Below are 27,996 nucleotides of genomic sequence, written 5' to 3' on the forward strand. Positions count from 1 at the left end.
CCGAAGGTAAAAAATAAATTTAGGTTGGACTTGGAGAGGGTCCAAATCCCGGGCGAGCTGCCAGGTTTTAGAAAACCATCTGGACACGTGGATAGTCCTCTAAAAAAAGGACATGTCCAGGTTAATCAGGACATATGGTAAACCTATCCTGGAGGCAAAAGTTAAGAATTTCAGTTTTGTCTCGGTGCAGAAATGGGCCCATAATTGGTATTCAGGTGTGCGTTGGTTTCAGCCAAAAATGCCAGTGTAGTAGAACCCAGTTTCAGCAGAAACCAAATGGTAAATTTGGGCTGCAACTGAAACCAAAAATAAGGGATTTTGGTCCATCTCAATTAAATCTTTGTTAGTGTTTAAGAAAGCATGAGGTAAGCTTAGAGGATCTTTAGCTGCTGAAAGCGAAGAGTTAGGATAAAATATGACTTAGTGTCAGGTGTTTAATTGTTTTCATAGACTGATTTAACAATATAGAAACATAGAAAGATGACGGCAGAAAAGGGCTACAGCCCACCAAGTCTGCCCACTCTACTGACCCACCCCATTAAGTCTGAGTGCTAATGACCCAGCTCCTTAACTTGACCCTCGCAGGGATCCCACGTGGATGTCCCATTTATTCTTAAAGTCGAGCACGCTGGTGGCTCTGATCACCTGCTCCGGAAGTTTGTTCCACTGATCCACCACCCTTTCTGTGAAGAAATACTTCCTGGTGTCACCACCAAATTTCCCTCCTCTGAGTTTGAGCGGGTGCCCCCTTGTGACCGAGGGTCCCTTGGGAAAGAATATGTCATTTTCCACCTCGACACGACCTGTGACGTACTTAAATGTCTCTATCATGTCACCCCTTTCCCTGCGCTCTTCTAGAGTATAGAGCTGCAATTTGCCCAGTCTTTCTTCGTATGAGAGACCCTTGAGTCCGGAGACCATCCTAGTGGCCATCCGCTGGACCGACTCAGCTCGAAGCACATCTTTACGGTAATGTGGCCTCCAGAATTGCACACAGTATTCCAGATGAGGTCTCACCATGGTTCTGTAAAGTGGCATTATGACTTCAGGTTTGCGGCTAACGAAGCTTCTATTGATACATCCCATCATTTGCCTTGCCTTGGATGAGGCCTTCTCTACCTGTTTGGCAGCCTTCATGTCTGCACTGATGATTACTCCCAAGTCCCGTTCTTCTGAAGTCCTAGCTAGTGTTTCTCCATTCAAGGTGTATGTTCTGCATGGATTTCTGCTGCCGAGATGCATGACCTTACACTTCTTAGCATTGAAACCCAGCTGCCATATCGAGGACCAGTTTTCCAACGTGATCAGATCATGCGTCATGCTATCCTTGAGGTTGCTTTCGCTTACTGTATTACACAGTTTGGCATCGTCGGCAAACAGTGCTACTTTACCCTGAAGCCCTCGGGTCAAGTCCCTTATGTATATGTTGAAAAGGGATGGTCCCAGGACTGAGCCTTGCGGCACTCCGCTGGTCACCTCCGAGGTCTCAGAGAGGGTGCCGTTGACCATCACCCTCTGAAGTCTTCCACTCAGCCAATCATTGACCCATGCAGTTAGTTTCTCACCTAACCCCATCGATTTCATCTTGTTTAATAGTCTACGGTGTGGGACACTGTCAAAAGCTTTACTGAAATCCAAGTACACTATGTCCAGAGACTCTCCCGAGTCTAGCTTTCCTGTCACCCAATCAAAGAAGCTGATAAGATTGGATTGGCATGACCTGCCCCTAGTGAATCCATGTTGGCAGGGATCCCTTAGATTCCCCTCATCCAATATCGTGTCTAATTTACCTTTAAGTAGAGTTTCCATGAGTTTACACACTATTGATGTGAGACTCACCGGTCTGTAATTCGCAGGCTCTGCTCTGCAACCCTTTTTGTGCAGAGGAACGACGTTAGCTGTTTTCCAGTCCAGGGGGACTCTCCCCGTACTTAGGGAGAGATTGAAGAGCATGGCAAACGGTTCTGCCAGAACATCGCATAGCTCTCTGAGCACTCTCGGGTGCAAATTGTCCGGTCCCATGGCTTTGTTCACCTTGAGTCTTGACAGTTCTCTGTAAACATCAGCAGTTGTGAACTCAAAATTCTGAAATGGGTCTTCCATGCTTTGCTTTGTTTCCAGCTGTGGCCCGTGCCCTGGTGCCTCACAGGTAAAGACTGAACAGAAGTAATCATTCAGTAGTTTGGCTTTATCGGAATCTGTTTCCACATAATCCCCGTCTGGCGTTCTAAGGCGTGTTATCCCGTTTGTGTTCTTTTTCCTGTCGCTAATGTACCTGAAGAAGGATTTGTCCCCTTTCTTAATGTTCTTCACTAGAGTTTCTTCCATTTGAAGCTTGGCCTCCCTGACTGCTGTTTTGACCGCTGTAGACTTTGTCCTGTATTCAATGTTTGCTTCCTTATCCCCGGTGCGTTTGTATGAGAGAAATGCTCTTTTCTTCTCCTTGACGAGGTACAAGACCTCATCAGTGAACCATTGGGGTTTCTTTTTTCTTTGTTGTTTAGTTACTGATTTTATGTAGCGGATAGTTGCCTCGTGAAGAGTCGATTTCAAGGTTGACCACATAGCTTCCACATTATCAGTTACTTCTTGAACCTGAAGCTTCTGATGGACGAAATCTCCCATGCGTGCAAAGTCAGTGCCCCGGAAATTGAGTACCCTTGTTTTTGTTTGTGATCTAGGGAAGCCTTTCTTAAGGTTAAACCATACCATGTTATGATCACTGGTGGCTAGCGTTTCTCCCACCGAGACCTCCGAGACGCTTTCCCCGTTCGTAAGTACCAGGTCCAGGATGGCCTGGGCCCTGGTGGGCTCTAGTACCATTTGTTTGAGCCGTACTCCCTTCATGGACGTCAATATCCTCCTGCTATCACAAGTTGTCGCTGAGAGTGTGTTCCAGTCTACATCAGGCATGTTGAAGTCTCCTAACAGAACAACATCCCCCCGCAAGGTGATATTCTCAATGTCCTCAATTAATTCTGCATCCTTGTCCTCCGATTGTCTTGGAGGTCTGTATACCACACCAAGGTACAGGCATTTTTCTCCGCCTCTGGCCAGGTTTACCCAGATGGATTCCCCAGTATACTTGACATCCGTGATCCTGGTTGTCTTGATGATCTCTTTGATGTAAAGTGCTACCCCTCCTCCTAACTTACCCTCTCTGTCTTGGCGAAGCAGGTTGTATCCCGGTATAGTTATATCCCACCCATGAGAGTCTGTGAACCATGTTTCGGATATTGCTATTACGTCAAGGTCTGCATTAACTATTTCTGTTTCTAGCTCTAGAAATTTATTCCCCAGGCTGCGTGCGTTAACATACATAGCTCTCCACTCTTTATGTTTATTACTCTCCTGTAGAGAGCCACCCATTTGAATTAAAGTGTCTCCTAGCGATTCTTTTGCAGTAAGGGTACTTACCTCAGACTTAGAAGCGGAGTTTTGGTTCACCACATCAGGATTGTTACTTACTGCTCTGGTGTAAAAGTGGGTACCCACCCCCGACTTACCTAGTTTAAAGCCCTTCGAAGTAGGCGGGCTAGTCGGTGTCCGAAGACGTTCTTACCTCTGTTGGTCAGGTGGAGTCCGTCTGATCCCTGTAGTCCCTGTAGTGCCTCTCCGTGATTCAGGAATCCGAAGTTCATTTCCCGGCACCATCGTTGTAGCCACTCATTCGTCTTCAGGATACGTTCGTCCCTGTCCCTTCCTCTGCCCCTAACAGGAAGAATCGAAGAGAATACTACCTGTGCTCCTGTCTGCTTTAGCCTCCTTCCCAGAGCTCCGAAGTCTCTGGCTATGTCCTCCAGGGTGTTCTTGGCAGTGTCATTCGTTCCGACGTGGATGAGCATCATGGGGAAGTGGTCCTGGGGCCTGATAAGTCTATCAAGACAGGTGGTCACATCTCGTATTCTGGCTCCGGGCAGACAGCAGACCTCCCTTGACTGCATATCCGGCCTGCATATTGGTCCCTCGGTGCCCCTCAGCATGGAGTCCCCGATGACTATTACTCTGCGCTTCTTTTCGGGGGGTCGATCCATTGTCCCTGGAGATGGAGATGTGTGTTGAACCTGGTCCTGCTTCACCTCGGTATCCTCTTCCTGCAAGACCTGGAATCTGTTCCTCAGGTTAAGTTGTGGGGTCGATGTTGAGCTACCCTGGTAAGAGAAAGAATAAGAAGGTGAAGAGTTTGTAAATGGAGGGGGGGGTCTCCTACGTTTACCTGTGGAGGAGGTCACTAACTGCCAGGAGTCGGTGTCCTCAGCTAACTCCTGGATTCCAACAGTTGGTTTCAGCGTCGACGGTCCTGGTGTCTCATTCAGTGATCTGTCACGGGCCCGTTCGGTGATTTGGGACATTTCCTGCACTATTCCATCGATGTAGGCCTCGTCCTCTCTAATGCCCCTCAGGCGTTTCACCTCCTCCCTGAGGCTCTTTAGTTCCCGCATAATGTTGACATCCTGCTGGCTGTCCTCCTCTGTCTGTGTGGAGGCCGTGTTGTACTGCAGTGGGATGGCCTCAGTCTGCATGGACATATCCACTCCTGGTGCTGGATTCTCCTCCGTCTGTGTGCAGGTTGAGGTCACCTCCCGGATCCCCTCAGTGTAGAGAATGCCGATCTTGCTTGAAGGCTTCGCATTTCTTGTTCGCCCTGCCATAATCAGGAAATATATGTGAGGTCTGCCTGTTAACGAGAAAATGAGAGAGAGTGAATGAGAGAGAGAAAAAGAGAGAGAGAAAAAGAGAGAGAGAGATAGTATGAGGGTACGTAAGGTTTGTATGAGAGTATGTAAGTTTAGGGCGTCTGGAGTGTAGAGTTGAAAAGTTAGAGTGTCAGAGAGATGTAAGCAGTAGGATGTTTAAGGTGTAAGACTTGGAGGAACGATTAGACCCTGAAGCCCCCGATGGAGAAAGTGAGTTTGCCGCTCGCCTCGCGCTCTCCCTGTCCACCACGCGCTGCTTCTTTAATGAGACTCTGTGTCTCTCTCAGCCCGCTCCTGCTAACAGCCTCCCAGCCCTCTCCAGCTAGCAGCAGTGAAGAAGCAGAGGAAACAACCGTCGGCCGCCTCCTTTTATGGAGGGGGCCCGGGCGCCTTCTGCTGATGCTATGGGGTGGGCGGAGTTACTCTCGCCTCAGCCCCCGATGGAGAAAGTGAGTTTGCCGCTCGCCTCGCGCTCTCCCTGTCCACCACGCGCTGCTGCTTTAATGAGACTCTGTGTCTCTCTCAGCCCGCTCCTGCTAACAGCCTCCCAGCCCTCTCCAGCTAGCAGCAGTGAAGAAGCAGAGGAAACAACCGTCGGCCGCCTCCTTTTATGGAGGGGGCCCGGGCGCCTTCTGCTGATGCTATGGGGTGGGCGGAGTTACTCTCGCCTCAGCCCCCGATGGCTGTAGGGTAGGGGCTGTCAGGATGGATACCAAAGTTGTCTATATTAGGGCTGCAAGTTAATCACAGTTAACCCTGAGTTTTATGCATTAATTATTCTTTGTGGGGGGAAAAAAAATCACACTGCAATGTCTCCTCCAAACATCTCTTTGCTCTTTTCTAATTCAAACCTCTGTCCTTGGCACAATCCAGCATCTTCCCTCCTCCCCCCCCCCCACCAGGAAATTCATCATCATCCTCCAACCAACCTCATTCCGGTCCACCTTTAAAGCTGATCTTCTGTTGGTCCCTCTGACCTGTTCCACCCATGCAGAAGCAAGAGGTGATTTCAGAGAAGGTGGGACGGGTCAGAGGGAAAGCTTTGGAGCAGGTTGCAGGCAATCTATGTGGCATGGTAACCTCTGCCAGAGACCAACAGAAGACCACTTTTAAGGCAGAACGATGGGAGAGGAGGTGGGGGGAAGATGCTGAACTATGGGTAGAAGGGAGAAAGTGAGCTTCAGACCTGTGAACAGAACTGGAGGGGGCCAATGGTGGAAGTAATGGCCGAGTCGGTGAGCTTTAGCAGCCGTGAGATGAGCTTTCCACCAAGTCTGTGTCGCTGCTCAAGGGGGTGGAGGGGAGGAAGGGAAAAGAGAGAAAGGTAATGGGGGAGAGAGAGAGAGAGGCAGGGAAGGAAGAAAAAGGGAGAGATGTTGGATCTGTGAGTGAGAGGGAGGGAGATTCAGTTCTTTAGGGGAAGGGATTTTGATATACAGTAAACCCCCCTCAAATTCGCAGTTCGCAAATCGCGGACTCAGTAATTCACGGTATTTTCTGACCGCCTCTTCCTGGTACTAAAGTCATGGCTACACCAATCAGGACCTGCTTTGACACGCTATCTGGCATATCAAAGCAGCTCCTGATTGGTGTAACCATGACTTCAGTACCAGGAAGAGGCGGTCGGAAAATGCGCCCGGCTTCGTAAGTACAATTTAAGCACCTGCCAGTGCCCCAGCTGCTCTCTCCTGCCTTCGATCAACTGAAAACCCGTATTCACGGGTTTTTCAGAATTCGCGGGTGTTACTGGAATGGGAACCCCCATGAATTTCAAGGGAGTACTGTACTGCCTTTCTGTGGTTACAATCAATCAAATCGATTTACAAATGTCATACAGGTACTACCTTAAAAATGGTCTTCTGTTGGTTTCTAGCACATAGATTGATTTCAGTTTTAATTAAAATGCAGCCCTGGGTTATATTACATGTCAGTTTATCTGTCTCAGACCTTGACACGTGTATGTTAACCCTTTATTTGGCACTGTTGCTCAGAAGCAACATGTCTCTTCTATGGCTCTTATGGGAGATCTGCGTCTCCAAATCCCAGTTTACTCGGCGCCGTTGCTCTCGTTCAACATCAAGTTATGTAAAGCGGCCAGTGAAAGGGTTAAGGTCTGTCCATCAAACACTTTTTTGAGTCCGGTTTAAATATGGTTTTAATTATATAGTCCTGGTTCCTTTTATTGATGTACGTTTTGCATAATTTTTATATATTGTGTTAGACTCCTAATGCAGGCTCTCATACACCAAAACACGACTCACCTTGGTTCCTCTTTGTTTTTCAAGCATAATATGCATGTTAGTTTTTAATAAACTCCTTTGACAGTTTGATTTCTGCTCTCTTGTTTTTGTTTTGATTTGTTTTGACAATTTGTGCAGAGAATTTTTCTCTTTTTTTTTTTGTTTCTGGACAGAGACCAGAGACCATGTTAGCTGTTTGGATTACACTGTGCAATAGAGGTTTGGGGGCATGAATTATAGTGGGTGTTCTATAGTGATTCAGGGGTCACTGAATTCAAAACCGATCTTAATTTTTCGGTATAACCCTCTGATTTTTTGGCAAAAGAGCATTATAATGCAAAATTTGACATTTTCACCATATTTTCTAATGCTTGGAGTAAATGTTATAACAGTCTGTAAAATATTAAAAGTTTGCCTCCAATTAAAATCCCCCTCCCCCCAATTATCTTGGCAGTGTAAGTGATGAGCACGGGGAAAGGTTTCACCAGGACATTGCTACAATGCAGAAATGATATCAGGTCAGATGGAATTCGTCAATGCTGGTTATTGTTGGACATTAATTAGAGACGCTCCTAATCTCGTTTATAAACGCACTTCAACAGCAAAACGATTCTAGAAAGTAATATTTACAGGAACTCTTAAATCGACGCAATGTGTTACATTATGACTTCTCATGCTATAAATATTTGCGATTTGCTCAAAAACTGTACGTGATAGGAGAAAACGGAGGCTGTTTTCATACATAGGAGGTCAAATTCTATAAATTAAACCTCATTTTCGTCTTGCCCCAGAAAAAAAGTTAAAATTTGTTGCACAGTGGGGCAGGCTTGACCATCCTATGGCCTCCAGGCTAGAACTCTACCCGCCAAATGCTTCAATCTGGCCTGTGGACGCTTGATGATCCTTGTGGTGGTTACAGTGAGATTCCTGCTTTCCCACCATGACTTGGCTCTCTGCAAACTTGAGCCATGGAGGTTTGGGTTGGTCTCATGGTCTCAAGTCTCAGCAGGAATGTCGTTGTATTTTGTACAACTGAAGCTGGTTGAAGGAAATAAGCTGCAGGTATATGAGAGAGAGAGGAAGAAAAGAGACTGAGTGAAGGATTGAGAGTAGGGGGTGGTACACGAGAGAGAGAGAGAGAGACTTCTGTGTTTTGGCCCTTCAAATTTTATAAAATGTGGCCATCAGTAGAAAAAGGTTTGACAAGTTTAAAGTGGCAGAGCCACGAGGGGGCCTCTTGGACCTGGGTTCCCCCATTTTGGGCTCAGGCCCCCTATAAAATTGTGGCACCGAACAAGTGACTGACGGACGTGTTCAAGCCTCATCTTGATGTCAGAGATCGCATCCGTGCTGAGTGGCAGGAAGTCAGTGGGGGTGCTCTAGCTGCCGATGCTGGCATTTCTGCACATGCTCAGTTCATGTAATTGAACTGAGCATGTGCGGAAGTGCTGGTGTGGGAGGTTTACCTGCTCGCTTCCTTGCTCCTCAGGCAGTAGAGAGTGTCTTTGACTGGTGGGGGCTTGAACATCCCTGCCAGCAAAGTTATGATGGGGGACAACTAAGAGGAAATGCTTGTTCTCCCCCTTCCCCCAATAAAAATAAAGTTCTGGCTTTGTCCTTGGCCTGTTATAGAGCTTTGTGGTCAGACTTGAGGGGTACAGGAAGGAGCAGATAGGGGAATGATATGCTTCTCTCCCCAAGGTGGTGGCATTTCAAGGAGAGAAGCAAACCAGATCAACCTGTGCAAGGAGAAATTTGATTTAGAGGTCACACCTTGGGACTGGCAGCTGAAGTGCATATTTTGCAGCGTGAAAAGGATCAGACCGGATGGATGGGTTTGCCCTTCCTGCCATTGTGTGCTGTGTACTATATGCTGCAGACACCTTGAGACATTTGTTTGGTAGTTCTCTGTAATTGACTGTAATTCCCATCCTCCTGTCACCGCCTGCTGCAGGTTTTGGCCTCTCCCAGCAGTAAGGGATGTGCCATGGCAGGCTAAGCTATTTCAGAAATTTAGATAGGTTCCCCATCCGTTGTTAAAAGATAAAGTGAAGAATAAAAAAAAAAAAAAGAAATTGCACCGTCACACAATGCCTGACATCCGTCACTCCCTCCGAGATCTTGTCTGGCATTCGTCATTGGCTAGGTGTGCCAAATGCTGAGCCTAGATTAGGGAGTGAAGAAGGAAAAAAAATGCTGTCATCTTCTACACTTTTTTTTTTTTTTTTTAACCCAGTCTGCTCATTACCTGAAGTTTCACTTCAGCCTGGACGGATGCGAGTTAACATAAGTTGGTCTCTTGCTGCTCATTTCAGTTTTGCAATGAGTTGGAGGCAATACCGCTTTAACCAGCTGAGAAGACTCCAGCTGTGCCTGATCACTTGTTACTTTTCCTGGGATCTGAAAGCCTTGGTTCCATGATGTATCTCTGTGGAGCAGAGGACCTACCTGCCTGCTAATGTTCTGTGCTTCTCTACCCATGCCTAACTGCAGACCTTTGCCTGCGTGTGCATTTTTAAAAGCGCCCTACAGTACAGTTAAGACCGTAACATTGGTTTCATGGACGTGGTTCTGAATCTTTGCAGCTCCCTTCCGGTTTTGCATCATAAAAATTCTATTGATTTTTCTTTGAAGGGTTACTAAAGAAGACTTAGATGAAGTAATTTCTTTATTTCAGACAATTGGGAAGAAATTACCTCCAGCTATGGCAACTCAGGACTCGGTGAAAGCAGAAGCTGACAGCAGATCAAAAGGTAAGGCTGTTGTATTTTTTGGCAATCTGTTGTTTTTATTTAGTTAGGTTTTTGTGGGTTTGTTTGTTTTATTTTAACCCAGCAGGTATTTTTTTCTGCTTCTTTGTATTTCCAATCTGAATCAGTTCTTGGATCTGACACCATGAACCTTCATTTAAGATATGTGTATAAGGGTGATGGGTCAAAAGCGCGCGAGAACAAAGGCGCACCAATAATTGAGCACGGACAACTGAGCGCAGGGCTTATTCGCGCTGAAGAAAACCCGTATTTTAACATAGTGAGAATGGGCTACTGGGCTTAACATAGTAGATGACGGCAGATAAAGACCCGAATGGTCCATCCAGTCTGCCCAACCTGATTCAATTTAAATTTTTTTTTTCTTTTCTTCTTAGCTATTTCTGGGCGAGAATCCAAAGCTTTACCCGGTACTGTGCTTGGATTCCAACTGCCAAAATCTCTGTTAAGACTTACTCCAGCCCATCTACACCCTCCCAGCCATTGAAGCCCTCCCCTGCCCATCCTCCTCCAAATGGCCATACACAGACACAGACCGTACAAGTCTGCCCAGTAACTGGCCTAGTTCAATCTTTAATATTATTTTCTGATTCTAAATCTTCTGTGTTCATCCCACGCTTCTTTGAACTCAGTCACAGTTTTACTCTCCACCACCTCTCTCGGGAGCGCATTCCAGGCATCCACCACCCTCTCCGTAAAGTAGAATTTCCTAACATTGCCCCTGAATCTACCACCCCTCAACCTCAAATTATGTCCTCTGGTTTTACCATTTTCCTTTCTCTGGAAAAGATTTTGTTCTACGTTAATACCCTTTAAGTATTTGAACGTCTGAATCATATCTCCCCTGTCTCTCCTTTCCTCTAGGGTATACATATTCAGGGCTTCCAGTCTCTCCTCATACGTCTTCTGGCGCAAGCCTCCTATCATTTTCGTTGCCCTCCTCTGGACCGCCTCAAGTCTTCTTACGTCTTTCGCCAGATACGGTCTCCAAAACTGAACACAATACTCCAAGTGGGGCCTCACCAATGACCTGTACAGGGGCATCAACACCTTCTTCCTTCTACTGACTACGCCTCTCTTTATACAGCCCAGAATCCTTCTGGCAGCAGCCACTGCCTTGTCACACTGTTTTTTCGCCTTTAGATCTTCGGACACTATCACCCCAAGGTCCCTCTCCCTGTCCGTGCATATCAGCTTCTCTCCTCCCAGCATATACGGTTCCTTCCTATTATTAATCCCCAAATGCATTACTCTGCATTTCTTTGCATTGAATTTTAGTTGCCAGGCATTAGACCATTCCTCTAACTTTTGCAGATCCTTTTTCATATTTTCCACTCCCTCTTCGGTGTCTACTCTGTTACAAATCCTGGTATCATCTGCAAAAAGGCACACTTTTCCTTCTAACCCTTCAGCAATGTCACTTACATACATATTGAACAGGATTGGCCCCAGCACCGAACCCTGAGGGACTCCACTAGTCACCTTTCCTTCCTTCGAGCGACTTCCATTAACCACCACCCTCTGGCGTCTGTCCGACAGCCAGTTTCTGACCCAGAAGGCTCTGATGGGGGTGTGGGGGAGGGGAACCCCCCCACTCTATTTATAGGGATCACACTGCCTCACGCTGCCATGTTGGGGGTGGGTATGGGGGGTGTGATCCCCCACATTATACTGAAAACTTAACTTTTTCCCTAAAAAACAGGGAAAAAGTAAAGTTTCCAGTATAATGAGGGGGGTTACAACACCCCAAACCCCTCACAATGCCAGCGCGATCTCTATTAAGTAAAGTGTGTGGGGGGGGTTTTCCCCACCAACAACCCCCCCCCCCGTCGGAGTCCTTTAAAATACGTTTTTTCTTTGGCGCGATGAAGTCCTGCGCTCAGTTGTCCGCACACCTTTGTCCTCGTGTGCTGTAGACTATGAACCGTGTATAGGTCGTGTTTGTTTGACTTTATGTAGGTTACTTTTATAATGCCGCCTAGGAATAGGCAGTTGACAAATTTTTTTAATAAATAAATTTACAGCAATCCAAGGAAGTTTACTCCCCCTTTTAATAAAAAGTCTTTTTCAAGCTTGATTTAGCCCAGACATTGTAATAACAGTCTAGGCCAGAGCCATGAACCAGAGCTCATTCCGGAACCCTCAAATCACACAGCCATTGTTTCCCAGTGCCTTATGCTAGAGGCTGTGAATGTTGCCTCTTCCGCATATCCCAACTCTGGCCAATCTGAGCCAGGAATCACACAGGTCCTTCCATATATGGTAATGGACAGTAGGGCTGTCAAGCCACTGGGCTGGTTTATGTGGCAGTCTTATAGTAAATGTGATTTGATAATATGGTAGAGTGCAAGAGATAAAAGGTTTTAATTTTAGCTCTCCTTGAAGAGTTTTCAAAGTAGTAAAAAGTATGTCTTCAATGGCAGTAGAAACCAAGCAAATAGCAGCAGATCTTCCTTTTCCTGCTTGGTGAATGACAATTTGTTGGACTCTGCTGTACTCCAAATGCAGGCTAGTATTTATTTTAGGATTACAATGTAGCTGCCTAATCCTTAACTATAGAAAATTCTGGTATAGTTTCCAAAAGATGTCCCTTCCCACAGCATCTCATTTTTGTATGATGTCAGAAAGGGCAAAGATGCAAGCAAGATATAGCGGCGCTAGAAAAGGCTCAAAGAAGAGTGACCAAGATGATAAAGGGGATGGAACTCCTCTCGTCTGAGGAAAGACTAAAAAGGTTGGGGCTCTTCAGCTTGGAAAAGAGACGTCTGAGGGGAGATAGGATTGAAGTCTACAAAATCCTGAGGCGGAATGAAACGGGTATAAGTGGATCAATTTTTCACTTTGTCAAAAATTACAAAGACTAGGGGACACTCGATGAAATTGCAGGGAAATACTTTTAAAACCAATAGGAGGAAATATTTTTTCTCTCGGAGAATAGTTAAGCTCTGAAACGTGTTGCCAGAGGATGTGGTAAGAGCAGATAGCCTAGCTGGTTTTAAGAAAGGTTTGGACAAGTTCCTGGAGGAAAAGTCCATAGTCTGTTATTGAGAAAGACATGGGGGAAGCCACTGCTTGCCCTGGATCGGTAGCAAGGGAATGTTGCTAGTCCTTGGGGTTCCGGAATCTTATGTTGCTCTTTGGGATTCCGGAATCTTGCTATTCTTTAGGATTCTGAATGGAATGTTGCTACTCCTTGGGTTTTGGCCAGGTGCTAGTGACCTGGATTGGCCAGTGTGAGAACGGGCTATTGGGCTTGATGGACCATTGGTCTAACCCAGTAAGGCTTTTCTTATGTTCAAATAAACTTTGGAAGGAAATTTTAAAAATGAAAAGCAGAGGGTATAAATTGTGTAAATTATTTTTCTTCTTCCAGCTAAGGAATATTGCAAAGTGCTGTTTCCATATGAAGCACAGAATGAAGATGAGCTGACTATCAAAGAGGGCGAAATCATTACAATTGTGAAGAAGGTAAGCTTTTAAAATATGTCCCGTAGCAAATATTTCTCTGGGGACTGTCTCATATTTTCAGCCTCATTAGCTGCTCTTCTTTGCTTTGTTAGTGGTGGATTACTTGTATTTGTACAAAAATCAGATGGGATTTAGGAAGATTATGGAGGTTGCTCTTCAGCTTTGATTATGAGCTCAAAATCAAAGACAGACGAGTCATTCATGATTCAACTTCAGCAGTTCTGTTTACTTCAGCACAGGAAGTGACATGCGCAGCACAGGAAGCCTAAAGAGAAAACATTCAGAGTGCTAGGGACTCTTTAATGCACTAGATATCACTATTCCTTAATTAAGGGCCTCTTCTATCAAACTTCGCTAGCAGTTTGCAGCACGGTGAGTCACATTGAATGGCCCGCGCTGCTCCCCGACACTAATAGAGTTCCTATGAGCGTCAGGAGCAGTGCGGGCCATTCAGCCCAGCTCTCTGCGCTAAAAACTGCTAGCACAGTTTGATAGAAAAGGCCCTAAGTTTCATACATGCATCTTGCTATACTGGAATATGAATCAAGACAGAGCTGACACAGACTGTAATAGTTTCTTAGACCTGAACGGTGCAGCAGAATGCATATTATACTTCATGCATACCGCATAACAGCACCAGAATCGTCATTGGTCATATTCTAACCTTCTTTTTATATATCTTTTTTATCTTTTTATCGTTTAGTTTATAGAAGAGTAAATATGCAGTATGCATGAAGTATAATATGCATTCTGCTGCACTGCTGAGGTCTAAGAAACTATTCTAAGGCTTTTTTTGATATGAATGCGTATTATATATAGCCTTAGTAGACTATGTGATATAGCTGACTGCTGTTTGTACGGTGTCAGGTCAAAACCGCGGAAGACAAAGGCGCGCGCCGACAACTGAGCGCAGCGTGGAGGCACGCACTGAAGAAAATAACTGTTTTTAGGGGCTCCGACGTGGGTGTGTGGGGGGGGAACCCCCCCACTTTATACAGATCGTGCCGCTTTGTGGGGGCGTTGTGGAGGATTTGGGGGGTTGTAACCCCCCACATTTTACTAAAAACTTCACTTTTTCCCTAAATACAGGGAAAAAGTTAAGTTTACAGTATAATGAGGGGGATTACAACCCCCCAAACCACCCACAACGCCGCCGCGATCTGTATTAAGTAAAGTGGGGGGGCTCCCCAACAAAACCCCCAGTCAGAGCCCCTAAAAACTGTCATTTTCTTCGGCGCACGCCTCCGTCTTGCACTCAGATGTTAGCGCGCGCCTTTGTCTTCCGCGGTTTTGTCTATGAACCGTTTGTACAGACTGTAATAAGCAGGAAGTCAGAGAAAGGCGGAGTTCTGTTGTGGCAGCTTGAGCTGTTTCCTGGCAGACTGAGTTACCTGCCGGTATCTAGGCTTCAGTTAAGTTTTCTTGAATAATTATTCCAGTCTACAGGTTCTCCATCCAATAGAAGGCATGTCTTTTCTTTAAGTTTTATTATCTTTTAAAAATATTTTGCTCCTTTCTCCCCCCCCCCCCAACGGATAGTACCGTATTTTCACGCATATAACGCGCGCGTTATACGCGTTTTTACCTACCGCGCATACCCCTCGCGCGTTATATGCGTGAGCGCGGTATACAAAAGTTTTAAAACATAGTTCCCACCCCGCCCGACGCCCGATTCACCCTCCCAGCAGGACCACTCGCACCCCCACCCCGAACGACCACTCGCACGCGCTCCCACCCGCACCCGCATCCACGATCGGAGCAAGAGGGAGCCCAAGCCCTCTTGCCCGGCCGACTCCCCGACGTCCGATACATCCCCCCCCCCGGCAGGACCACTCGCACCCCCACCCCGAACGACCGCTCGCACGCGCTCCCACCCGCACCCACGATCGGAGCAAGAGGGAGCCCAAGCCCTCTTGCCCGGCCGACTCCCCGACGTCCGATACATCCCCCCCCCCTGGCAGGACCACTCGCACCCCCACCCCGAAGGACCGCCGACTTCCCGACAATATCGGGCCAGAAGGGAGCCCAAACCCTCCTGGCCACGGCGACCCCCTATCCCCACCCCGCACTACATTACGGGCAGGAGGGATCCCAGGCCCTCCTGCCCTCGACGCAAACCCCCCTCCCCCCCAACGACCGTCCCCCCCCAAGAACCTCCGACCGCCCCCCAGCCGACCCGCGATCCCCCTGGCGACCCCCACGACCCCCCCACCCCCCTTCCCCGTACCTTTGGTAGTTGGCCGGACAGACGGGAGCCAAACCCGCCTGTCCGGCAGGCAGCCAACGAAGGAATGAGGCCGGATTGGCCCATCCATCCTAAAGCTCCGCCTACTGGTGGGGCCTAAGGCGCGTGGGCCAATCAGAATAGGCCCTGGAGCCTTAGGTCCCACCTGGGGGCGCGGCCTGAGGCACATGGGCCCAACCCGACCATGTGCCTCAGGCCGCGCCCCCAGGTGGGACCTAAGGCTCCAGGGCCTATTCTGATTGGCCCACGCGCCTTAGGCCCCACCAGTAGGCGGAGCTTTAGGATGGATGGGCCAATCCGGCCTCATTCCTTCGTTGGCTGCCTGCCGGACAGGCGGGTTTGGCTCCCGTCTGTCCGGCCAACTACCAAAGGTACGGGGAAGGGGGGTGGGGGGGGTCGTGGGGGTCGCCAGGGGGGTCGCGGGTCGGCTGGGGGGGCGGTCGGAGGTTCTTGGGGGGGGCGGTCGTTGGGGGGGAGGGGGGTTTGCGTCGAGGGCAGGAGGGCCTGGGATCCCTCCTGCCCGTAATGTAGTGCGGGGTGGGGTTAGGGGGTCGCCGTGGCCAGGAGGGTTTGGGCTCCCTTCTGGCCCAACTACCAAAGGTACGGGGAAGGGGGGTGGGGGGGTCGTGGGGGTCGCCAGGGTGGTCGCGGGTCGGCTGGGGGGGCGGTCGTTGGGGGGAGGGGGGTTTGCGTCGAGGGCAGGAGGGCCTGGGATCCCTCCTGCCCGTAATGTAGTGCGGGGTGGGGTTAGGGGGTCGCCGTGGCCAGGAGGATTTGGGCTCCCTCCTGGCCCGATATTGTTGGGGAATCGGCGGTCCTTCGGGGGGAGGGATGTATCGGACGTCGGGGGGGGGGCATCAGGCTTTCAGGATGGGGACAGACCTTCACGGGGGGACAGTGCACGGAAGTCAGGGGGGGTGAACGGAGAGTCGGGACAGCGCACGGAAAGTCGGGGCAGTGCACGAAAGTCAGGGGGGGTGAACGGAGAGTCGGGACAGCGCACGGAGAGGCGGGGCAGTGCACGGAAGTCAGGGGGGTGAACGGAGAGTCGGGCAGCATGCGCGGTATAATCGTGAGCGCGTTATACCAAAGTTTTTGTGCTTATCATCGTGATTTCTGCGCGCTATACACGTGTGCGCGTTTTATACGGGTGCGTGTTATTTGCGTGAAAATACGGTAATTAAAGTTACTAGTCCCTAGTGAAATAATTGAGATAAGTTGATATTAAATCAATATATAATAATTTTTGTATAATAGACATACCCCTCAGTGTGGTCATAAAAGCTAACGTTACACTGGCAAAACTACCAGAGTTCCAGGCTTAAATATGTTTAAAGCAGGCGATTTTTCACGCCCTGCTGCACATCATCATAGGCGTACACCTTGTGCTTCAAATAATAAAAATGACCGTGCCCTATTTTTCACTACAATTTACATTATTGTTTGTTTCATTTATTTATTTTGTGCCAGCTTATCACTGCCGTGCTCTCTTAATTATTACTCATGATCAGGGTGGCTTGGCTATTACTTAGACAATCGCTTGGAATAACAGCTGTTTTTTTAAGGGTGGTGAGCAATGAAGAGCAACCAAATTTGAAGGAAAACAATAGGTCCTGACAGCTACCAAGTAAAAGGAAAAATTAGGGCAGTGATTCTCAGACCTCTCCTGAGGGAACCCCTGCTTGTCAGGTTTTCTTAATACCCACAGTGAATATGAATGAGAGAAATTTGCATACAGTGGAAAGCAGTGCATGCAAATCGATCTCACGAATATTTATGGTAGATATTCCGGAAACCTGACTGGCTGGTGTTCCCCCAGGACAAGTTTAGGAACCACTAGAACAGGGGGTATGTTTACTGGTAGGGAGGGTACGCAGTTTTCAGGCTCTGCCCAGACCATCCGAGCTACACTATGAAGCCGCCAGAAAGAAGGCATTTTACTTCCTGGTGGCTTTTCTATGGAATAAGCTTCCGTTATCTTTATGTTCAGAATCATCACTGAAATTATTCAGAAAGAATATAAAAACTTGGGGCTCCATTTACAAAGGCACGCTTGCGGTTTTAGCGCGCATTAGCCGCGACCGCCTCCTTTTAAGCAGGCGGTAATTTTTCGGCTAGCGCACCTTAGTAAAAGGAGACCTTAGCTTTTGAAACTTATGGAGTCAGATTCTTAGAGACTTTGGACATTATGAGAGATTGCAGCCAAGCGACATACGTGAATGACATACTTGATTGGATGGGCTTTCTAAAATCATTTTCTTTATTTTTTGATGGAGTTGTTTTCTACTTTTATAGTTTTTAATTGTACATCGCCTCAATTTACTTTGTAAGGTAGGCGATATTATCAAATAAACCATTTACCCAGTTTATTCTGGGAGAGATGGTCTTGGGGACTTCAGGATGGTTAGGGTTTAAGGTTCGCCATTGGTACTTAATATCCTTGCAGTGGCCCTGGTTGCAATCAAGCGTGAATATTTTATTAAAAAGTCATGGAAAATCTAATATACTTTAATTGGCGAGTGGGAAAATTTAAACCCAGTCCTATTCAGAAATTCCTGTTGTGTAAAACTGCTTTTGATTGGCTGGAAACACTCTCAGAACATCTGTGATCCTGCCCAGTAGTATTTCTTAAAAAAAAAAAAAGTACTCGAGAGCAAACTCATGACAGTTTCACATAGAGGGTGATTTTATACAGTATGTTTCTTTTTACACATAGAAAATGGCTCTTATAAAATTGCATGCTCTGTATATAAATAAATAAATAAATAAACAACAAGAGATGCTGATCTGCAAAGTAGCATTTTTGATTTTCTCATTTTAACTTTTTATTTGAGTACAACATGAAAATTTGATACCTACAGAAACTGAAGCGGTTTAAGAGTACAGGGAGTGTGATTTTTCCCTGACTTTGGGCTATATCATTATCAAGTTTTTTTCAAGTTTTATTAGGATTTTATATACCGCCTTTCAAGGCTATTTAAGCGGATTTTTTGGTGGCAGCAGTGATGGCTTGGTTACTACTACTGTTTATTATTTGTAAAGCGCTGAAAGGCGTAGGCAGCGCTGTAATGGTTTATTTGAGGATCCCTGCTCGGAAGAGCTTACAATCTAATTTAGAGAGGACATTTCGGGGTTGGGGAGATTATGGTAGAGGAAATGATGACAGTGGGTATAGGGTATCTGACAGCAGTGAGTGGGAGTTAGGAGTTGAAAATAGATTTTAAAAAAGTGGTCTTTTAGTTAGGGAGGGAGCACGACATATTGATTCAAGCAGTCTGTTCCAGGCATACGGTGCCGCAAGAAAGAAGGGATGGAATCTGGAGTTGGCAGTGGAAGACAGGGCTGTGGAGTCGGTAGATAAATGTTCCGACTCAGACTCCTCAATTTTTTGTACGTCAGACTCCGACTTCAGGTACCCGAAATTTCCTCCGACTCCACAGCACTGGTTAATTTTCAGATCGTTAAAATGGAATGTCAAGTTGAGAGAAATGAGCATTTTTGACACCACCTTCTTTTAGCTTTTAATCAAGGTTCTAAGGCCGCAGAAGCTGCTCACAACATTTGTGCTGTGTATATAGTGGGTGCTATAGCTGAAAGAATCGCTCGTGATTGGTATGCCAAGTTCAAAAATGGAGTCGGTAGATAAATGTTCTGACTCCGACTCCTCAGTTTTTTGTACTTCTGACTCCGACTCCAGGTACCCGAAATTTCCTCCGACTCCGACTCCACAGCCCTGGTGGAAGAGAAGGGTACAGATAAGAGGGGCTTGCCTGACGAATAGCGATCATGAGGAGGTCATTCTTTTGCAGGCCAGCAGCATAGTAGACAGTGATGTAAACCTGTTTAGTATCCCCAGCCTTGATAAAGAGTGGCGAAACGCGTTGGCAATGGGGAGCATTTTTTAAATGCTGGAGAACTGTGCTTGAAGCATGGAATAATACTGTTCAAAAGCTAAGTTATTTAAAGTATTTATATCACATACATTGAATGAAAAAATAAGACAAAAAAAGAAAAAAAAGGGATGGATGAGGAATTGGCAGACCTGATGAGTTAGAATACTTAAAAGATCAATCTGATATCCCATAACAAAGTTATTAGAATAAGTTATCATAGAAAGGTCTTGTCTTTGTTACACCACTGAGTTAGTGAATTTAAGCGTTTTTGACTTTTCTGAATATCATTGATCGTTTGAAGAGGATGGATCATGAGGAGGAGCATAGAGGGAGATAAGTGAAGAGAGATGGGGGAGGGGGCTTCAGAGCGAACGCACTTGTAAGTCAGCAAGAGGTTGCTGCCAGAAGAGGATGGGTGGTGGTCTCGGTGGTTGCAGCTGCAGTGGCCTTTGGCATCCTTGATTCCCCTAGTTGGCTTGCTAGCAATGAAGGTGGAGACCGTGGTTCATTGTAACGCACAGTGATGGATGTAGTACTGCAGGTACTTAAGTTCTTAGCAGAGGGTTTGGATCAAGTATGGCCGATAGCTGATCTTGTTTCCTTCTGATAAAATCCTGAGGTAAGGGATACAGGGTGATGTGGTTGGTTAGGCTGACTAGCAAGACGAAAGTATTTGGTATGTTGGTCAACATTGGTTACGGCTTCGGCATTGTTGGAACGATTGTAGGTTATTAGGGTTTGTTCAGAGGGGAGATACTGGTTTACGGGATATCTCTGAGAGATTAATTGGGCAGAATACAAAGCCTCAACCATGTACCAGAAATTAAGGGGGTTAATCGATGTGTGGCTTTGGAGCAAATTTGGAAGCATGAGTTTGGAGAAACAATGGAGGAGGATGACTAGGTGACTTTTTGGACAAGGGTTTGAACAAGGCCTACCCGTTCAGATTCAGTGACACAGTCACTCTTTTATGTGGCTCATCGGATCCTTTGGGCAATTTATAAGGTGTCACGATTGTCGAAGGGAGGGGTGGGTTGGGTGTTTTTGTTGGTCTTGTCACCTGGAGGTGGGGACTTTTCAACATACGTTTGCTTATTTTTGTGGACAGTTGTTTTGGAAATCAATATGGAAAAGAGTTTTAGCTATTGTTAAATTTCATGTGCCACTAATTTACAGACTGGTTGCTCTGCGGCCTTGGTTGCAGTATTAAATAAAGCAGATGCCAAGCTATCGATTAATGGGTTTATCGATTCAGCAAATTTTGACTTGCTGGAAGACTAGTTCTGAATTTTCAGAATGCGCCTGGTGGAATGATTTTTCTTTGGTGCGGAAGTATGAGGAAGTAGCAGCTATAAACCAGAGGCGTTTGCCATATTTTCTAAAAAGTATGGGGTTTGTTGGATTCTTATTGTCAAATTGATATGTAAAGTTATGAAACTTGTCTCTTTTTGGTACGTTGGTGGGTGTGGGAATGATCTGTTGTTTGTGATTTTAAAGCTTATAAACATTATTAAACATTTTTTTTAAAAAGAACCAAATCTTTTCTAGAGAAGGGAAAATGGTAAAAGCACAGGGTATAAATTGAGGTTGCGGGGGTGGTTGACTTAAGAGTAATGTTAGGAAATTATTTTTCACAGAGAGGGTGGTTGATGCCTGGAATGCCTTCCCGAGGGAAGTGGTAAAGAGGAAAACAATGACAGAATTTAGAAAAAGCATGGAATGAACACAAAGGATATTACTTTTGATATTTTAGATATATGGGGAGTGTTGCATCCCCCCAGGAGCGTTATTATACAGATCATTCTAAGGCCCACTCCACTCAGGCTCGCATAGATTATATTTTAATATGTATCATAAGACCTTATGGCCTTTGTTCAAGAGGCTACTTCAGAACCTTTTGAGGCTTCTGACCATGCTGTGCTGTAGGTGGGCTGGGACCTTAAAGGGGATCCTAAAACCTAAGGCTGGAAATTTCCACTTGATTTGTACAGGAATGCTGCTTTTAAACAATACCTACTTTCCCAATGGGCAGATCACTCGGCCAACAATTTTGAGTAAAGAGCGAAAAATCCCTATTTGTTTTGGGAAGCAGCAAAAGCTGTTCTTCGGGACTGTTATCAGCTATTCTAATCATAAGAAAAATTCCCTGAGATAGTGCTATTTTGCGCCTGGAGCAGCGGGTAGATGCTGCATGGCGTCTTTATGGCAGATTCCCCACAAGGTCCAGTTTTTGGTTTCTTTGAGCTAGTTGATACATCAGAGATCTCAAAAATCCTAGATGTACTACCAGTATCATCTTTATCAATACAGCAATAAATGTGGTAGAACTATGGCCAATCTTTTGAGCTCTTGGGAAGGACAGCGTAAAGTAACTAAACTAAAACTTAGTTTTATAAACTGGGTTGTTGGCCAATTTGGAGCTCAACTCTGTTAACATTAAGAAAAAGAAAAATACAAAAGAACTAATACAGGAGAGATAGAAGTAGTTCATTTCCAAAGTGCTTGGCAAACAAAATTGTCTTCAAAGCCTTCCCGTGCATCATCTTTTCTTTCCCTCCCTTCCCACCCACCCCCAGCCCATGCAGCATCTTTTTGCCTCCTTTCTCACCCCCCAGCCCATGCAAAATCTCTTTCCCTCCCTTCCCACCACCCAGCCTGTGCAGCATCTCTCTTTCCCTCCCTTCCCACTCCCTAGCCCATGCAACATCACTCTTTCCCTCCCTTCCTACCACCCCAGTCTGTGCAGCATCTCTCTTTCCCTCCCTTCCCACCACCCCAGCCCGTGAAGCATCTCTCTTTCCCTCCCTTCCCACCACCCCAGCCCGTGCAGCATTTCTGATTCTCTCCAGGTCACTAACAGTGGTTCCTACATATTGCTGGCAGCTGACCTGAAAGCCTTCCCTCTGATGCAAACCACAAAATGCGCAGGAGAGAAGGCTTCCGGGTCAGCTGCAGGCAGCATGTAGGAACCACTGCTGGTGGCCTGTGGCTGCTGGGTTGGTGGGCTTGAGCCCAAACTCACTATGGCTATGCCCCCGGTAAAACTTGTCTATCTGAAATCTGAGACACCAAGATTTTGTCCCAGGGAAGAAAATCATTCCTACACCACCTTTTTATTTTGCACTGTACTTTTTGTTTAATAAAAATGCAAGTTATTTTGTCTATTCTTTTTGAGGCTTATGAGGCAGTATGAATTGGAGTAATTATTAATGCAACCTTTATGTTTTGAAGCTGAGTACTTTAGATCCCCTTTTTATCTGTTCAAGATGTTAATCACGCAGTATGTGCTCTGTTTTAGGAGTGCCTAGATGTGGGCTGGTGGTTTGGAGAGGTGAATGGCAGAAGAGGAGTGTTTCCAGATAATTTTGTAAAACTCCTTCCCCCAGATTGTGAGAAGGATGTTAATGTAAGTACTATATAATGACTGAATCTTCTAATAAAGTACCAGCCTCTAGTGCCAGCTGCTGTTGTGGCTTTATGTAGCTGATGTGCTTCATCCTATATCTTACCATCAGCAGCGTAGTGAGGGGTCCTCCCTGGGCGCCGTCACGCTAGGGGCACTGGCAAACCTCCTCCTCTCCGCCCCACCCCACTCCTCCCCCTGCCAATCGCACGCGCACCTTGCCTTCCCCTCCCCCCCCCCATATACCTTTTTTTTTCTTCTCCAGTGCGAGGCAACATTGCTGCCCACGTCTGCATCGGCTTCCGGGTCCCACACTTAGGAAGTAATGTCAAAGGGTGAACCGACACAGGCACGCTGCTCGCTTCGGAAGCGAGAAGGGGCATGCATGCACGGCAGGGGAAGGGCGCCACCGCCCCGGGTGACTTTCGCCCTCGCTATGCCACTGCTGACCATGCCATGTTTTGCCATACAGTGTTCTACCACACTCCACCGTCCTTGTCCTACTATACACTTCTCCCTCCGTATTCACGATTTCAGCATTCGCGGTTTCGATTATTCACGGTTTTAAGCTTGCTGGCTCCTCCCCCCCAAATTACATCAGCTTGCATAGAGAAATCGCTGATTCCAAGCATTTACAGAGAAAAATCACTGATTCCCAGCACTTTCTTCACCGTGTTTTGCCTCTCCTTCAGGAACAGGCCAGGTCTCCCGCCATGTTATTCGCGATTTCACCACATTCACGATGGTCTTTAATAGAAAACAGTGAATAACATATGAAAAAGTTATTCGCAGTTTTTCTGTATTTGTGGTTCTCTTAATTCCCTATCACAGCGAATACAGAGGGAGAAGTGTACACCATATTTACTGAACTATGTTTGCCATGCTATGATCTCTCATGCCATGCCATGTTTGCCGTTCCATGTCTTCCATGCTGTGTTTCGTCATGCACACTTGCCTAGTCGTGTCACACAGTGTTAATCATGCTTTGTAATACTATGCTTGCCATGCTATGTTTTTGCCATGCTATTCTCGCCATGCTATGTTTCACCATGCCATGTTTGGTCATGTTATGTTTTGCCATACTTTAACTGTGTCTTGCCATCTTTGTCAGATAATGTTTGCCATGCCATGCTCAGAGGGTGGCACAGTGGTTAAAGTTGCAGCCTGAGCACCCTGAGGTTGTGGGTTCAAACCCACGCTGCTCCTTGTGACCCTGAGCAGGTCACTTGATCCCTCCCCCCATTGCCCCGGGTACGTTAGATAGATTGTGAGCCCGCAGACAGGGAAAAAAGGCTTGAGTGCCTGAATAAATTCACGAAAACCGTTCTGAGCTCTCCTGGGAGAACAGTATAGAAAATTGAATGAATAAATAAATAAAACGCAAGTCAGGTTAAATCTATCAACAGCTTTTACTGCAGGGACAGATAATTGCTTATAGAAACAGAGGCCCAGTGTGCAGAGACGGCCAAAAAAAATGCTAGGAATGATTAGGAAAGGGATGGAAAATAAGACCAAGCATATTATAAGGCCTCCATATCGCTCCATGATGTGACCTCACCTTGAGTATTCGGTGCAATTCTGGTCACCGTATCTCAAAAAGAGATATAGCAGATTTAGAAAAGGGTTCAACAAAAGGCAATCAAAATGATGAAGGGATGGAATTCCTCTCGTATGAGGAAAGATTAAAGGGGTTAGGGCTCTAAATCTCACCCCCCAAATCTGATCCCGTAAACTGTTAACCACTAATTTCTTAACTATGAATGTTCCATTCAATTTGTAGAATCTTCTAATTCATTGTAAACCGCATTGAATCTTTCTAATTCATTGTAATTCATTCTAATTCATAGAATCTTCCTAATTCATTGTAAACCGCATAGAACTTCACGGTCCTGCGGTATATAAACTGTTATGATTATTATTATTATTGTTTAAATGTTGAACGTAAATTTTCTGTGCGAAGATAGAAGGGAAGAGAATTCCAAAGAGTAGGCGCCATGACTGAGAGAGAGGAATTTTTTTGGAATCAAGAAATAACTGCCTGAAAGAGGGGACGGCCAACAAATCGCGACCTTAGAATCACATGGTTCTAACTGTACCGAAAGTCATTCTCAGAAATTTGAAGTGGAGGTTTGTGGGACAATTTGGTGTTCAATGACATGTGTGGATTTACCATGTAATTTCTTATGAAATGAAGGAACGATTAAGTTGCAATAAAGCCTCGTGAGTGTTGTAACATCTACATGTCGGATAGAACCCGGAAGTCATCTGAGTTAAAAATACTGAAAATTGTCACTTAGAACCCTGTAATTCTAAGGTCGCGAAATGTTGGTCTGAATGAAGGGGTTATCTGTGGAGAACGTTGAACTAGGAAGCTGAATAGGAAAGAATGAAGACCACTGGATAGAATCTGAAAAGAAAGGATATGGGATTCAATAAGAAACAGGAAGAATATGCTCTGCATTTAAAAGAGGTATAACATGGTCAAATTTGGGACGACGATATAGTGATCTGCCTGCGGTATTTTTTTACAAATTGTGTCTGACATAGCTGGTAGTTTGTAAGACCAATAAGACTAGAATTACAGTAATCAAGTTTTGATAGAACGATGGAATGTGTAAGAACACGAAGAGAACTGAGCTGAAGAAGTGAACGAATGGAGCAAATTTGAAGCAAGAAAAAAGGGGCGACTGGAGTGGAGACTTTCAAGTTTCAAGTTTATTATTTTTCTTGATTAATCGCTCAATTCAAATTCTAAGCGATGAACATTTAAAAATACATTCAATGGGGGACAATGTGGCATGGGAAGACAGAGCCCTTAAATATCTGGGTATTTATGTGCTGACAGACCTGTCAGCTTTATATGAATGTAAAATCCTTATTAAATGACTCCATTGTGAGACTGAGTGCCAGGCGGGCATACCCCCTATCCTTGTGGGGAAGAATTCAGTTGAATAACATGATCAAAATCCCATTGTCTGCTTTATGTATGCCAAATACTACCCTTATTTCTTACAACGAAAGAGGAGAAACTTTTGCACAGAGGATTGCAATGTTAATCTATGGTGTAGGAAAAGAGCCAAGCTGCCAGTCAAGATCTTACATACCCTGACAAATCAAGGGGGTTAAGATATATTACCATTGCCTGTGGTATGAGACATATAAATGACTGGTTTCGTAACTCTGAACATTTCTCGATCACGGATATCAAAACTCAATTGGTGCCTAAATTATATTTTTGTTGTATGTTACATACATCGAGTGGTTCCCCCTTAATAATTTTTAAAGATTATCCATTTCTGAAAACATATAAGTTGGTGTGGAGATGAATTTGTAAGACAACTAAAACAAGGGGAGGAAAAACATTTGTTTTAGTTAGATTGAGTTGCTCAAGCTGAGTGCTAATTATGGACTATGGCATTGCAGTCGGTTGCACTACCTTACCTTACATTTGCCCTGTACTTTTTCCTGATCAAATAACATGGACTCTTGAGGAAGGCTAAATGCTGAAACCGTCCTTTGAACAACAATTGTTCTGTTGATTTGGATTTTTTTTTTGTAAATCTTTATTAATTTTAAAATATAAATAATGCAACACAATGAATTTAAACATAAACAAATCAAGAAACACACTTTAAATATGCAAATAATTCAAAAACCACTCATTTTCTGCCCCCCTCCCCCCTTAACTAATAAAAGTAGATATACATTTATAATTTCCATACAATAAATAAAATAGGAATAACAAACAATAACACATTTCCCACTACCCTCCCTCCCACCTTGGTTGTGTAAGGAGGTCAGATAAAAAGAAAAGGTACATGACATCTATTGTGACTCAATAAATGATGCCAATGGGCTCCACACCATGTTAAATACTTTACTATAACCTAAAATTTCAGCTTGGAAAAATTTGGATTTTTTTTTTTATATAACCATAGTCCTGCTGCTTATCTTTGTTCACAAAGACTTTTTTTAACGTGTTTTTAATAAAATGTTCTGGGGGGGGGAGGTTAATCATTATTATTTTTCCTGTATTCATCCAGGTACTGGTTTTTATCCATTGTCCTTTTTTGATAGATTTGTAAGAGACTTAATTTTTCAGCCCAAATCACTCCATATCTACAAGGAAATCATGCTTTTCCTCTAGGCCAGGGGTAGGCAATTCGAGAGCCGGAGCCAGGTCAGGCTTTCAGGATCTCCACCATAAACATGCATGAGATAGATTTGCATCTCAAGGAGGCAGTGCATGCAAATCCATCTCATACATATTCATGGTGGAGATCCTGAAAACCTGACCTGGTTCCGGCTCTCGAGGACTGGAATTGCCTACCCCTGGCTCTAGACCAAGATTTTGTTACTTTTCAGAGATGGAATCAGCAAAGTATAAAATATTTTTATCTAAAGAGGGCAAGATGAAACCCTTTGCTGATACGCTGATAGAGATGTCTTTGCTTATATTCAGCTGCACCAATATGTTCACAGCTTATCTTGGGAGGATCTGAGTGAGGATGTATAGGATACCTTGTCTAAGGCTTATACAATGGGTTCTCAGATAGTAACATATCTTTATCTTTTCATCATAAGCTTCTCCAGAAAATGACTGTGAATCTTACTTCTTCCTGGAATACAGACTTGCAGCTATCTTTATCAACTGCACAGATGTAAGCATTTGTGAAGTCCATATGGATACGTTTTTCATTGGGAAGGGCTCTATAAATTTGCATTACGGTTATATATTTCTCTCCGAAAAGCGCACGTCTAATCTTAGCAATTGTCCTAAATGCCAGCCGCCATATGCCAGTTTAGGCCATATGTTTTGGCGGCGTCCCGAGATACAACAATTTTGGCAATGGCATTAGAGTATGTGTCAAGTCTACGATGGTATAAAATTTCATTGAACCCCAAAATGCTTTCTGGAATCTATGTCTTAGTATCTCCTGTGCCCTGAGGACTGAAATGTTTTTTGAAAATAGTTATGTTGTTTGCCCTTAAATCTATTTTGTGAGTTTGGATATCACTGAAGCAAACAGATTTGCAGGCATGGAGAACATATATGATCTTTCAAATGAAAATGGAAAAGATCTCGGTTACGGATTTATAATTCCATTCAGGAATGCTGTTCCAACAAACTTGGGAACGCTTTTGGGACACATTTGCTCTAAGGCTCATAGTCATATCTTTAATTTTTAGTCTGATAAGTTTAGTCTTGTTTATTTGAAGTCAACCATGAGTGGGTAGAAGTATGTTAGGGGAGGGGATTGGTTTCGTTGTATCTTAAAATG

General features: G+C 45.2%; 1 protein-coding gene across 3 annotated transcripts in view; it reads left to right on the forward strand.

Moving 5' to 3' along the window:
- SH3KBP1 (SH3 domain containing kinase binding protein 1) overlaps positions 1 to 27,996 on the forward strand; it is a 409,330-nt gene that overhangs the window by 310,555 nt on the left and 70,779 nt on the right. For all 3 annotated transcript variants that reach the window (XR_004539909.1, XM_033949043.1, XM_033949044.1), the window contains 3 exons: positions 9,615 to 9,690; positions 13,079 to 13,173; positions 22,610 to 22,717. Coding sequence is in view for 2 of the 3 variants with exons in the window: in XM_033949043.1 (XP_033804934.1) it covers positions 9,615 to 9,690; positions 13,079 to 13,173; positions 22,610 to 22,717 (279 nt within the window). In the remaining variant the exon portion in view is untranslated. The remainder of the gene's footprint in view (positions 1 to 9,614; positions 9,691 to 13,078; positions 13,174 to 22,609; positions 22,718 to 27,996) is intronic.

Source organism: Geotrypetes seraphini, chromosome 6 (assembly GCF_902459505.1).
Source record: "Geotrypetes seraphini chromosome 6, aGeoSer1.1, whole genome shotgun sequence".
NCBI classification, from domain to species: domain Eukaryota; kingdom Metazoa; phylum Chordata; class Amphibia; order Gymnophiona; family Dermophiidae; genus Geotrypetes; species Geotrypetes seraphini.